Source organism: Anser anser (assembly GCF_964211835.1).
Source record: "Anser anser genome assembly, chromosome: 8".
Taxonomy (NCBI): Eukaryota; Metazoa; Chordata; class Aves; order Anseriformes; family Anatidae; genus Anser; species Anser anser.
Genome location: NC_139728.1, coordinates 8,924,218 through 8,937,148, shown reverse-complemented (window position 1 = coordinate 8,937,148; position 12,931 = coordinate 8,924,218). Strand labels below are relative to the sequence as shown.

Sequence of the window (12,931 nt, the reverse complement as noted above, 5' to 3'; positions counted from 1 at the left end):
CTCCTCCATCCCTCCTCCATCCCTCCTCCTCCTCCACCCCCTCCATCCCTCCTCCTCCTGGCAGGGCCCCCCCATTGCTGCCCCCCATCACCCCCCAGAGCCCACCCAGGACCCAGTGGGGTGCCACGTCCCCATAGCCCCCCAAACCCGCCCCAGCTGTGGCCCAGCTGCCACCACAGCCGGTGTCACCCAGTGTCACCCGCTGGCCCGGCCAGCCTGGGGGCGCCTGCCAGTGCGTGGGACACAGGGGCAGGATCCGTGTCCCTCCGTGGGGACACGGGGACACGCCAGCTGGCACTGCCACCCAGCCTGCATCCCCGGTGTCCCTGCGAGGGGTGCTGGGGTGCCAGCGAGCCTCAGGGCCGTGCCTCTCGGGCTCTGCTCCCCAGGAGAGGGCACCAAGCAACCGGGAAAAAGCCGCCACAGCGGTGGCTTGGCCACGCGTGGTCTCCGCAGGAGCTGGCCATGGGCACAGGCATGGGATGGGGTTTGTAGGGTGCTGGGCACGGTGAAGAACCCCCCACCCGCTGTGGGGGGCGTCCCCCATTTGTCCCCAAGGAGATGTATGGACGTGGGCGCCAGGAGCCACCGGACGGTGACACCAGGGAGGTGCCATCGCGGTGCCTGGCGGGGGCCTCGAGCAAGGTCTTAATGGTTAACGGCGGCCAGGGCTGTGCCAAGGCCCCCCCTGCAATCCGGGGGGGCCGTGTCCCCGCCACCGCGCGTCCTGCCCTTGGCTCCCCCAGCCCACGCCACGCACGAGGCTGCCGTGCCCTGTCCATGGGTTGCTGCCCCTCCAAGGGGCCATGCGGACCCCGCTGCGGATCTTCTCCAGCCCCAGCCCTTGACCCCGTCCCTCGCCCTGTGCCAGCCGCCCTGGACTTTCCTCCCTGTGGCGTCACGGTTGTTCCCTGGCCGTGGCCGCGGTGGGGTGTGCGTAGTGCCGGCGTGTGCGCGGTGCCGGGGCGTGCACAGCCTGCAGCGAGCGGGCTCGGAGCTGGCTGCACTGCGAGGTTTTGTCCCCAGGACAAAGGGGACCCCCTACATCCCTCTCCATCCCCGTGCCGGGTCCCCACACTGTCCCCCTAGGGCTGGTGCTCTCGCCACAGGGTCACCGGCCACAGCCATGTGGCTCCTGCCCACGGAGGGCGTTTGCTGGGCGGCTCCCGGGCACCCCACGTAATTGGGAGCTGGCAGCTGGGGCTGGCCCCATGCCCCCGGCCCCTTATCGGGGCATTGCTCAACGGTGGGCGCGATGCCGGGGCAGGCAGGGGCCACGGCGCTGCCTCATCTGTCAGCTGTCCCCTCCTGTGGGGCCTGGACACACCGCATTGCTGGGGGGCTGGGGGCACCATGCCCTGTAGGGCTGGGGACAGGGCTGCCAGCAGCACCCGCAGCTCTGGGGTTTAGCCATTTGCCACCCCACAGCCCCCCTCCTGGCTGTCCATAGCAGGGAAACTGAGGCACAGTGGGGGTGCGAGGGGGTACAGGATCCATAGGGGTGCTCGGGGCTTGGGGGGCCCCCAGCACAGCCCCAGCCCAAGCGCCCCTCTCCATCATCCCTCCTGCCACAGGGTGGGGGGCTCTGGGAGGGGGCCAAGACCCCGGGCTTGCAGCCACCCAGCGGTGACTGGGGTGGGAGAGGAGGGAAAAGAGGTGGGAAAGAGGTGGGATTATGGAAATGGGATCCAATGAGACACCAGCGCAGCCCGAAAAACATGCCCCGCTCGCAGCGCATTTAGCGCGGTGGGCAGCCCGCAGCAGCCTCTTCGCCGGGAGCCGTGCGGACGGACAGCGGGCACGGACCCCCAGCTGCCCCGCAGCCCCACAGCCCCGCGTCCCGACGGCCCCGCGGCACCGCGATGGCCTTCGCCAAGCTGCAGAAGGTGCTGATCAGCGACAGCCTGGACCCCTGCTGCAGGGACATCCTGCAGGCCGGTGGCATCCAGGTGCTGGAGAAACCCGGCCTGAGCAAGGAGGAGCTGCTGGTGGAGATCGCGGTGAGCGGGCGGGGGTCTGGGCACGGCGTGGGGCTCAGGGCACCGGCCGTCACCCCCGGGTTGGCGGGGCAGGGAGGCTGACAGCAGGGTGCCAGGCGGGCACCGCGGAGGCCCCGCGGCCCCGTGCCCCAGCAGGACATCACGCGGACGTCGTGGGGACGCCGTGGGGCAGTGGGAGGTCGAGGGCCCCCTCTCCAAGCGGGTCCTGTCCCCGCCTCCTCCCGTCTGATGCAAGAGCCCCGGCTGGTTTCACGCTGCCGATCCCAGCCCTGCGCCCCCGGCAGTGGCAATTCCCACCCCGCCGCCCCCACGGGTGACAGGCCCCCGGGGACCGCCGGCCGTCCCCGTACCCCGTCCCGACACATGGGATCCGTCCCCCTGCCAGGACTGCGATGGGCTCATCGTCCGCTCGGCCACCAAAGTCACCGCCGACGTCCTGGAGGCGGCCGAGAGGCTGCAGGTGGTGGGCAGAGCGGGCACCGGCGTTGACAACGTGGACGTGGAGGCGGCCACCAGGAAGGGCGTGCTGGTGATGAAGTAAGAGCATGGCCCAGAGCGGTGGCACAGAGCTGGGGGGGCTATGGGGTGCAGGGGGGGGTCTGCATCCCCGTGGGGTGACCCCCGAGGTGAGGCCACGCTCGTGACACCGCTCTCCGTCCCCAGCACGCCCGCCGGGAACAGCCTCAGCGCCGCCGAGCTGACGTGCGGGATGATCCTGTGCTTGGCCAGGTGAGCGTGGGGCAGCAGGGGGGGGACACGTCCGTCCTGCAGCCCCCAGCCCCGCTCTGACCGCAGCCCCCCCTTGCAGGCAGATCCCGCAGGCGGCAGCCTCCATGAAGGAAGGCAAATGGGACCGAAAGAAGGTAGGAGACGGGCACGGAGCGGGGTGGGTGCCCAGAGGGGGGGCCGCAATCGCTCACCCCTCCCCTCGCCCCCCAGTACATGGGCATGGAGCTGAACGGGAAGACGCTGGGCGTGCTGGGGCTGGGCCGCATCGGCAGGGAGGTGGCCACGCGGATGCAGGCTTTCGGCATGAAGGTAAGTAACAGGTCAAGGGGAAGTGCTGGGGGTGGCGCCGGCTGCAGCGGCGAGCCCCCCCAATCTGCCCCAGACCATCGGCTACGACCCCATCATCACCCCCGAGACCTCGGCCGCTTTCGGCGTGGAGCAGCTGCCGCTGGAGCAGATCTGGCCCCGCTGCGACTTCATCACGGTGCACACGCCGCTGCTGCCCTCCACCACGGGTAGGGGACTCGGGTGGCCTGCGGCAGGGTGCGGGGTGTCCGGGGCAGCCCCCCCCAGTATCCCCACTCCTGACGGCGTTGCCCCGCAGGGCTGCTGAACGACAGCACCTTCGCCAAGTGCCGCCGCGGCGTGCAGGTGGTGAACTGCGCCCGCGGGGGCATCGTGGATGAGGGCGCGCTGCTGCGGGCGCTGCAGTCGGGGCAGTGCGGCGGGGCCGCCCTCGACGTCTTCACACAGGTGAGCGGGGTCCCCACCATAACCCTGCCCGAACCAGGCCTGCCAGCACCCCTCAACCCAACCCCAGAACCCCCAAAAAGTGTGCGGGGCTGAGGCCGGGCCGGGGCTGTGTCGGCAGGAGCCCCCGAAGGAGCGGGAGCTGGTGAACCACCCCAACGTCATCTGCTGCCCGCACCTGGGCGCCAGCACGCGGGAGGCGCAGAGCCGCTGCGGGAAGGAGATCGCCATGCAGATGGTGGACATGGCCACCGGGAAGGGGCTGGCCGGCGTGGTGAGTCCCCCCGCTGCACCGGAGAGAGAAGGGGGGACGCTCCGTGCCTCAGTGTCCCCCTTGGCAAAACGCAGGTGGGACCCTTTGAGCTCACTCATGGGTTTCCATCTCCCGTCCTGCCCCTCCTCCTCGCAGGTGAATGGGCAGGCTCTGAGCAAAGCCTTCGCACCCCAGACCAAGCCCTGGATCGCCCTGGCCAAGGCCCTGGGCACGGTGCTGCGCACCACGGCCAAGCAAGCGCAGGGCAGCGTGCAGCTCTGCACCCTAGGTGAGGCGGGCAGGATGCGTCCCGTGTGCCAAGGGGACATGCCGGAGGTGGAAAGAGGGCCAGGAGGTGGCTGGGTGGTGGGGTGAGGGATGGGAGAAGGGGAGAGGTGAGGGGTGGACGGGCGCACGGAGGGGACGGTGGGGATAGGGATGGGCACGGGCTGACCGCACCTCCTGCTGCTGGCCCCAGGGACCCCCCTGAAGGATGCCGAGAGCTACCTGGCGCCCGCCGTGGTCTCGGGCATGTTGGCTGGAGGCAGGCAGAAGGAGGTGACCCTGGTGAATGCCCTGCTGCTGGCCCAGGAGGCCGGCCTGAAGGTGCGTGCACACCTGGAGCTCCGCATGTCAGCCTGGTGCCCCCAAACCCCATCCGTCCCTCCTTGCCGAGCAGCACGACCCCGCAGGGCTGCCGTGGCCCCAGGGGACACCCCATACAGGACGCGGGTGCTGAGCGGCCGCCTCTCTCCCCGGCAGGTCACAGCCACCCACAACGATGTGGCCCCCGAGCCCCACGGCAGCGCCGGCTTGCTGCAGGTGTCCCTGCAGGGCACCCCGCTCCGCGTGGCAGGGATGCTGCAGGGCAGCACCCCGGTGCTGCGGGAGCTCGGCGGGGCCACCTTCAAGCAGCCGGCCCCGCTGGCCGGCCACGTCCTCATCTACAGAGCCAAAGCCTCCGAGCCCAGCACGCTGCCCACGCTCGCTGGTGAGCTCCTCGTGTCGCCCTGAGTGAGGGAACAGCCCAAGGGGGTCCCAAAAACCAGCCCGGAGTCAAAAGGGGGAAGATGCCAAGTGGGTGCTGCAAGGAGAGATGGGGATGGGGTGGCTTGGGCATGGGGTTGGGGCACCTGGTGTGAAGGGCTGGAGGAATGGATAACATCATGGACCTTTGAGGGGTTTTGGGGTGGGCAGAGCCCTGCTGCTCGTGGTCCCACACCGCCATGTGGGGTCCTGGTGCAGCAGGGCGGGCTGTAGACCCTGACCCTTCTCCTCCTGCCCAGGGCTGCTGGGGAAAGCAGGCATCCAGCTCCAGTCCTACCACAGCTCCGGCGCGGTGGCGGGGGAGCAGTGGAGCGTGGCAGGGCTCTCGGCCCCGCTGCCCGACCTCACCGAGCTGAAGCCACGTGTCACGGATGTCTTCCAGCTCCACCTGTAGCCCTGCACCACCAGCACAGGCTCTGCTCACGTCTACAGCACCCGGACCCCCCCAGCACCTGGGCGAGCACTGTGCTAAATAATAAAAACATCCAGGAGAGAGCGTGCCGTGCCTCGTCCATGCGGCTCTGCCCCATGGCGTCCCTTGTACCTGACCCTAATCCCTTCCCTGCAGCCTCTGCCCCTCGAGGCTCTGTCCCCATCACCCCCCAGCACTGTTTGCTCGAGGGTGCAAAGGTCTCTGCAGGCACCGTTGCCGCACCAAGGTCCTGTCTGGCCACGGTCCCCAGGGACCAGGCAGCGCTCCAAGAAGCGCTGAGCACTCCTGTGAGCCCCTGCGTCGCCTCCCCACTCTTCTCCACTAGGAATTGTCCCCCGGGTTTTCCCCTGGGGATGGTGACATTGTCAGGAGCTGGGAAAACGGCATTTTGCCACCCCCGTTGGACCCAAGGCACTGGGCACACACGTATCCAAGAGGTACGGGGCCGGGAGGAGCCGTGCACCTTGGGCACGTGGCGTGCCCAGGGATAAATTGCTGTGGTGCCCAGGAATAAATCCCATCCCACACCGCCGTGCTTCGGGACGGGTCTGGGGGCCCTTTATGGGGTAGGAGGGGAATGCAAAGGGCTGGGTAGTGGTGGATGTTCACGACCGGGAGCCAGAGCTGGACCATTCCCCTCGCATCCACGCTTTATTCCCTGTGCCATCTGCGTTTGGGCTGAAAACACCCCCCTCCCCACCATCTCGGGGTCCCGAGTGGGTGCTTGCTGCTTCCCCGCCCTGCAAGGCGCAGGGTCCCGCTGAAGCCAGCCCCGGGGCGGGGGACAGGCAGGGAGGGCAGCGTCCCCCCTCACCGCGCCGTGCCCTAGAGGGGCTTCCTGGCGTACTGCCGCCGGTACTTGTCGTCCACCCGCTCCAGGTACCAGGTGCCGGGGAAGAGGTCCGTGTGGGAGCCGTGGGGAGTGTGGTTGGCTGCGGGGACAGGGCACGAGGCTCAGCGGGGCCACAGGACCCCAAAGGGTACATCCCCCCGCGGCCCCGCTCACCCAGGTGGTGGGTCTCCTCCCGGCGCTTCATGATCTCGGCGAAGTCCTGCGGGGCCACGCGCTTGCGGGCGTCCAGGCGGGTGGGCAGGTCGGCCAGGCTGGAGAGCAGCTTGTCCAGGGGCGAGCCTGGCGGCGGGTTAGGGTTAGGGTGAGACGGCACCGCCGGCACCCCCGGCCGCAGCCCCACACCGCCCTCCCCTCCCGGCACCCAGCTGCGTCCCCGCGGCACGGGGCTCACCCGGGGCGGCGTCCTGCGAGACGCGGAGGGAGAACATGCTGGCGGCCAGCCCCGAGCCGTAGGAGAAGGCGCCGATCCTGGAGCCGGCCAGGTCCTGAGCCGAGCACCTGCGGTTATGGGGAGCGAGGAGTTAGGGGGGATTTGGGCCAGAGGGGTGGCGTGAAGGGCCGCGTCCTCAGCCAGAAGCACCCTGGCACGCTGGGCTGGATTAAATTGCAACCGGAGCTGTGGTGCCAAAGGCAGGTGGAGACAAGGGAGGCCGTGCCTGCAGCGGGGCGCAGCAAACACAGACAGATTTGCCACGCCAGGGCATAGGGCAGGTTTGCTGTCCCCTACCACATCCCGGGGCGTTCGCACCGCCCTCGTGCCTGGCTGTTCCCACGGCTCCTTCCCGGCTGGTGACAGGGCACGGCCGCTCTTTGGGCACTAAAAGGGGGTTTTCATCCCCGCGGCACTGACAGAAGGGCTTTATGCTCTCCAGCAAAGTGGCATGGAAACGCTGGCTCAGGGACAGCACAGGGCGGGAGGCAAGCCCGTGCCCACGTGGGGTTGCATGCAAGGAAATTTTGGGGTTTCTGTGTGGGCTGTCCCCAAATTGGCCTCCCCCCGCCACCAGCCCCGGGGACTCACTGTGCCAGGAGGGAGGCCAGGCAGCCGTACATGGACGGTGTGTACATGTTGCCATTGCGGGAGGAGAGGAGCAGCGAGGGCTTGGTCTTCTGGTTGAAGATCTCCTGGCTGGCCGCCTGGAACGCCTTCTCCACCTCCTTGCTGGTGTAGGTGTCCTCCAGCTTCACGCCGCTGCCAGGGGAGAAGCCAGCTCGAACCCCATGCAGGCAGCCCCAGGAGCATTCGGGGTGTCCCCACCACACCAGGAGGGACAGGGGACACGGCAGGGACCCGGTGCACCCACCGAAAAGGCTGCAGCCCCTTGTAGAGACCGCTGGCCGTGTCGGGGTTGGGGGCAGCCAGGAAGTCGTTGAGCAGCAGCCGCCCCACCGACTTCTGCACCAGCTTGCAGAAGGGCGTGTGGAAGATGATGAACTTGAAGTCATCGAGGGTGAAGGGCCGGTGGGTGCCGGCTGGAAGGCAAAGCGGGGCCGTGAGCCGCCAGCGGGCTGTGGGGCCGTGCGGGCACCCCGGCGGCACCGCTCACCCTGCTGCCACTGGCTCTCCGCCTTCCTGCGGTACACGGCGTAGCAGCGGTCCAGCGCCCGCAGGTAGCACTGGATGGACAGGGGCCCGTCCACCACCGGGTACTCAGAGGCCAGGTCGGGCTTGTAGAAGTCGTAGGCGTGCTCCATGTGGGTTCCCCGCAGGCCTGGGGGCACAGGAGAGAGCCGGGTGTCGGGGTCCCAGCACCCTTGGGTGCTGCCCATCACGTTGACCCCATCATAGCGATGGCCACAGCATCCACCGGCCTCCCCGGGTGCCTACAGTGAGGGAGCCAGCCAGGACCCTGGGGCGCCCAGCACCGGGCAGCCACTAGCACTGGCACCCCCCCTCCCCGGGGGTCTCAGCAGCAGCACCGACCTCTCTCCAGCACCAGGGGGGCGTTGGGTCCCACCAGCATGGCGATGGCGCCGGCACCTCCCGTGGGCCGCGCGTTCCCCGTGGCGTAGACGGCGATGTCCCCGCACACCACCACGGCGTAGCGGCCTGGGGGAGGACAGAGGGGCCGGTGGGGACATCAGCATGCAGGAGCCTCCATCCCGTGGTCCTGGCGCCAGCCCAACACCCTGATACCTGCACCATGGTGTGCCAAGGCCAATGTGGCGAAGAAAGGAAGGTGATGGACAGGCTGGAGGGGCAGCAGCCGCCTTCAGGGCTCGCTGGAGCATCCCTGGCTTTCAGGCCACCTCCTGCCTCCTTCCCCCACCCCACGGTGCCCTCCCCGTGCCCAGCTGCCCCCCAGCCCCATGTTCAGCCTCTGTCCATGCCCACCGTCCCAGGCGCTGGACTCGACCCAGGCGGCGGCGTTGAAGAGCGAGGCCGTGCCGCCGTAGCAGGCATTGGTGGTATCGATGCCCTCCACGTCGCTGTTGCCCGAGTCGCGGAAGAGCTCCATGAGGACGGTCTTGACGGCCTTGGACTTGTCGATGACAGTCTCGGTGCCCACCTCGAGGCGGCCGATGGCGTCCCAGGAGAGGCGGCCGCGCTCCACCAGCCGCTGCACCACCGTCAGGCACAGGGAGTTGATGTCCTCGTGCGCGGCACAGAAGCCCATCTGCTGCTGGCCCAGCCCCCGCGTGTACTTGCCGGCCTCCACGCCGTCATAGCGCTCCAGCTCTGCCTGCTCCACGTACTGTGCGGGGAAGTACACCTCCAGCGCCAGGATGCCCACGTCCTTGGGCCAGGTACCCGTGCCGGCCGCTGCCGCGGCGGTGCTGGAGAGGCTGTGGGGCAGAGGGAGCGGCGACGGTCCCGTGGCGGTCCCCTCTGCGACACGCCAACACCCTTGGGTGTGACACCCCCCCGCCTTTGGGCTTCGTGCCCTCCCTGCCCGCTCCATGCAGGCGCTCACCGTGCCGGCTGCGTGGCTGCGGGGCACTGGGACACCTGGGGTGCCCGCGCCGGCCCCCGCCTCGCCCCCCAGCAGCGCGCAGCGCGGCCGACCAAGCGCAGCATCTTTGCCCCGGCCGCCAGACGAACGGAGGGACAGACGGCAGGACGGGCTTGACACAGCACTTTTATAAACTGCCTGGTCCCACCGTGGGCGGGCAGCGTGCCCCCCCCGGCCCTTATCAGCATGCCGGGCCCCGGTGCTCAAAGGTCACCGAGCACCAGCCAACACGACAGGGACAGCAGAGCGAGCGCTGGCTTTGGAGGGGGGGACTTGCAAGATGTCTCTGTTTTGTGTCCCAAAGCTTTGGGATATTCTTGGCTGGAGCCGGGCAGAGCAGCGGGACGGGCTCAGTGCCTGTGAGTGACCCGCTCGGCGCTGTGCGCACAGGGCAGTGGTGGCAGTGGCACCGGTAGCTTGCCATCTGTGGCCATCAGGCAGCGTGCGTGGTGCTGTGTGACCTCCCCTGCTGCCCCCGGGAGGGGAGAGGAGGGTGGTGGGTGCCTGGTGCCACCCACACCACCTGGGACGCGGCCGCCTTTGTCACGTGTGGCTGCTCCGGGGCAAAAAGATGAGGTAGGTGGGGGCAGAGCCGTGTCCAAAACAGCAGAGCAAACAGGCACGTGATGCTTGGAGCAGCACTGCGGTGGCACAAGAAGGGACCTTTGGTCCTGGTGCTACTGTCAACATGGCCCCTTGGACCCGCGTGTGCACGGGAACCGTTTGCACCCAGGGGGGCCCTGTCCCCTGTGCCTGCACACCCAGGACAACCCCTGTCCCCGCCCAGGGACACTTTATGCATGCACCCTGTGTTCCTCCACGCCTCCCTGGTCCCATGGCTCCTGGGGACTCACCCCAAACATGTCTCTCCCCACACAACTCCACCAGCACCAGCAGCTGGGAAGCCTGGGGAGCTGTGGCGGCACCCTGCCCCTACCCCTGCCTCGCCCCAACGCCCGTGGGCAGAGCAGCCCAGGTCTTTGCAAAAAACCACACTGAATTTGCATGCTTCTCTTTTTATAGGTTTATTTTTAAGAGATAAGAACAGAGGTAGGATGGGAGGAGTGCAGCCAGCGCGGGGTCGGCGCTCACTGCGAGGGAGTGAACTTGCAGATGAAGTGGTGCCGCCGCTTGCAGTCAGCACTGGACCACACGGAAAAGCCTGCAGGAGAAACAAGCGGCAGGGTCAGTGGGTGGTGGAGGAGAGAGGCAGCGGCTCTCAGCTCCCCCTGCCCGGTGGGACCGACCCCAGGCTGGGACCGAGCCCAGGCTGGGACGCCAAACGCTCACAGGGTCCCAGAGAGGGGGTACCAGCTGAGAGCGAGCACGGGGACACGGGCTGCAGGCACTCACCGCTGGTTTGGGTCAGCAGGGCGCAGTCCCCGCCTTGGGCACCGTTCCCGGGAAGCTTGCTGGAGTCATCGTACTCGTCCCCGTTGGTCCACCGCCAGCTTTTGCTCTGCACATGACAGCAGGGTCAGAGGCACGGCCCCGCCACCCCCAGCCCCGCGGGCACCCACCGCCCCCTCACCTGCTGCTGGTGGTAGAGGCCCAACCAGACGGGCTGCGAGCGCTGGTAGTAGGAGATGACCTTGCGCAGGGTGGCCGCCTCCTTGGGCTCCTCCACCCACACCAGGTGGGCTCCAGAGTGGCTGCTCTGGCACTGTGCCTGCGGGGGGACACGGGGCAATGCGGGGGCACCGGCACCCCGCAACCCTGCTGCGGGGGGGGCACCCGGCCGCGCACCCCGGTGGGCTTACCTCTGCCTCGTCCCAGGTGCGGAGCTGGCGGAAATACCTGAAGCAGCTGGACTTGTAGTAGGACCAGCCCTTGGGGCAGTTGAGCAGGAACCTGGTGCCTGCTGAAGGGAGAGACGCAGGGATGGAGATTCAGCCCTGTGCCCCCCACCCCGAGCCAGAAGTGTCTCCCCAGCTCGCATGGTATAGGGCCCTCTGTGGCCCCCAGGACTCACCGGTGACCTGCAGGATCGCCGTGCAGCCCAGCAGCAGGAGGGCACGCCTGGCCACTGCCACCATCCTCCTCGCTTCTGGGAAGTGTCCCCTGCAAGAGCTCGGGGGGGTCACCAAGTCCCTCAGGGACAGAGGCTGCTGCCTTCACACGGGGGGTGCCAACCCGCCCTGCTACAGCCTGAGGCCAGCCCCTTGCAGGAGGAGATGGCACCCCAGGGCTGTGCCCCTCATCCCCTCCCCGGCACAGTCACTGCCGCAGCCCCCGGCACGGTTCAGGGTCCCCAGAGGGCATCGCCAGGGGGGTCCCAGCCCCATCGGTGCTGGCGTTGGTGGGGGACACCTGGGGGAGCCGCACTGCTCTGTGGGGACCACAGGGAGAGCGCGGACACCAGCATGGACCAGGGACCCTGTGCCTTGTGCTGGCCCAGGGCAGCAGCAGCGACAGCGAGGACAGAGCAGGGGCCGGTGGGGCTGCAGGGACTCCATGCGTGACTTTGTTTTCTCCCCCCAGCTTGTATCCCCGCCAGACCCAGGCTATGGAGGCAAATCACATGCCACATCAGCGCGGTTCCCCCTTTATCTGCCCTAATCCCCGACGCCGGGGATTATTTGCAGACCCAGCTCATCTTCCCCTCAAAGAAGCAGCGACAAAAGTCGACACGGGGCCAAAAACTGCATCGCTGCAGCCTGCCCCATCCAGCAAGGGCAGCGCTCGCCTCCCCCAGGGCTCCCACCACCCCTGGGCCCCCCGGGGCTGCGGTGGGGAGAGCAGGCAGCAGCGGGTGCAGGCTAGGGGTCCCTGTCCTCACCTGCCAAACGGAGATCAGAAGGAATAACGGCCTCTTGTGAGTCTCTGGGACAAGAGAGGAGCTGCCCTTTATAGCCCCGTGCTCATCAGAGTCACTATTTGCCAAGCTGAGGTGATGGCCATCATAAAAACCTTACTGCTCACTGCTTTACACCCTCCACCTCCGCTGGAAGCCCGCCAAGCTCTCGGCTGTTTGCATTGAGCGTTTCTTCAAAGACAGGAAGAACCTCTCCTAGTTGGTCAATAAACCCCCTGCAATTAGCACGAATTACCCACGCAAACAGAGATGTCTTTCCACAAATTCCAGCCTCACACCTGCCGGGGACCCACCCAGAGCAGAACGGGGTGGGGTGGGGGGGGCAGAGACGAGACGCCCCAGGGGAGGCCATCCCGCTGTGGCATGAGCATCGCCGTGTCCAGGCCCCGGCTACAACCCACGGGCACGGGGTCGGGGCCCGCGGGGCCTGCGCCCTGCCCGGCTCCGCAGTGCGTCAGCCACGCACCGCCTTTGTTTGAACTGCCTGGCGGCCTTGCCACCAGGATGCAGGACGCGGGGACAGCCTGTGGCCAGGGGCCATCAGATAGCGGTGGGGACGGCCGGCCCCCACGCCCAGCAGTGACGCAGGGCCCCGTGGCCCTCCAAGAAGAAGAGACAGCTCCTCCAGCCCCGGCCTCCGCCCCGCTGGGCCTCAACAGGGCTGCTGCTCCGTGCCACGAGGCCGCAGCCATGTGCTCGCCCCTCAGGGCTCTCTCACAGCTCTTGCTTCCCAAAATACATGGCGAGGTCTGCTGCAGCCACAGGGAGCAGCTCCTCCAAGCCCAGCGTGCGCTGGCAGGCCTGGCCCTCGCCCCGTGAGGATCAGACCCATCTCCCTCGCCCACGCAGCTGCGATGCAGCCTCTCCATGCTGGGAGCAAAGGGAGGTTCCAGATGAGGCAAGCTGCCTGCTATCGCTTCTCCAAGGAGAAATGGATGACCTTGCAGATAAGCCCAGCCACTCCAGCTAATGGGGACACTCTTCAAACACAGCAACCCCTCCCCTGAAGACGAGGCTTCACCCTTGCTTTATGAAAAAGCATGGAAATGTCCCCCAAAGGAGCCTGAGGCTACTTCATTACTCCTCAGTGAAATAAA

The 12,931-nt window shown here is 67.8% G+C and overlaps 3 protein-coding genes across 6 annotated transcripts; 1 reads left to right on the top strand and 2 right to left on the bottom strand.

Annotated features, from left to right (window-relative positions):
- Window positions 1-1,700: 1,700 nt before the first annotated feature.
- Window positions 1,701-5,275, top strand: PHGDH (phosphoglycerate dehydrogenase). Its single transcript, XM_083847665.1, has 12 exons — window positions 1,701-2,000; window positions 2,386-2,537; window positions 2,664-2,729; window positions 2,809-2,863; window positions 2,940-3,038; window positions 3,112-3,244; window positions 3,334-3,482; window positions 3,601-3,753; window positions 3,889-4,021; window positions 4,211-4,338; window positions 4,495-4,723; window positions 5,019-5,275. The coding sequence occupies exons 1-12, from the start codon at window positions 1,863-1,865 to the stop codon at window positions 5,171-5,173; spliced, it is 1,590 nt and encodes a 529-aa protein (XP_083703791.1). The 5' UTR covers window positions 1,701-1,862; the 3' UTR covers window positions 5,174-5,275.
- A 562-nt stretch (window positions 5,276-5,837) lies between these two features.
- HMGCS2 (3-hydroxy-3-methylglutaryl-CoA synthase 2) lies at window positions 5,838-9,140 on the bottom strand. Its single transcript, XM_083847664.1, has 9 exons — window positions 8,981-9,140; window positions 8,401-8,852; window positions 7,990-8,115; window positions 7,613-7,777; window positions 7,370-7,538; window positions 7,087-7,257; window positions 6,457-6,563; window positions 6,219-6,344; window positions 5,838-6,144 (listed from the first exon to the last, which is right to left on the bottom strand). Exons 1-9 carry the CDS (start codon window positions 9,082-9,084, stop codon window positions 6,038-6,040), a joined length of 1,527 nt encoding a protein of 508 aa, XP_083703790.1. The 5' UTR covers window positions 9,085-9,140; the 3' UTR covers window positions 5,838-6,037.
- An 880-nt stretch (window positions 9,141-10,020) lies between these two features.
- REG4 (regenerating family member 4) lies at window positions 10,021-11,927 on the bottom strand. Of its 4 annotated transcripts, none has more exons than XM_083847666.1 (6): window positions 11,799-11,927; window positions 10,992-11,080; window positions 10,780-10,880; window positions 10,551-10,688; window positions 10,310-10,478; window positions 10,021-10,181 (listed from the first exon to the last, which is right to left on the bottom strand). In XM_083847666.1, exons 2-6 carry the CDS (start codon window positions 11,053-11,055, stop codon window positions 10,108-10,110), a joined length of 546 nt encoding a protein of 181 aa, XP_083703792.1. In that variant the 5' UTR covers window positions 11,056-11,080; window positions 11,799-11,927; the 3' UTR covers window positions 10,021-10,107. The 4 variants fall into 4 exon arrangements, with proteins under 4 accessions (XP_083703792.1, XP_083703795.1, XP_083703794.1 ...); XM_083847669.1 differs by having other exon boundaries at window positions 10,373-10,478; XM_083847668.1 differs by having other exon boundaries at window positions 10,780-10,877.
- Window positions 11,928-12,931: the final 1,004 nt, after the last annotated feature.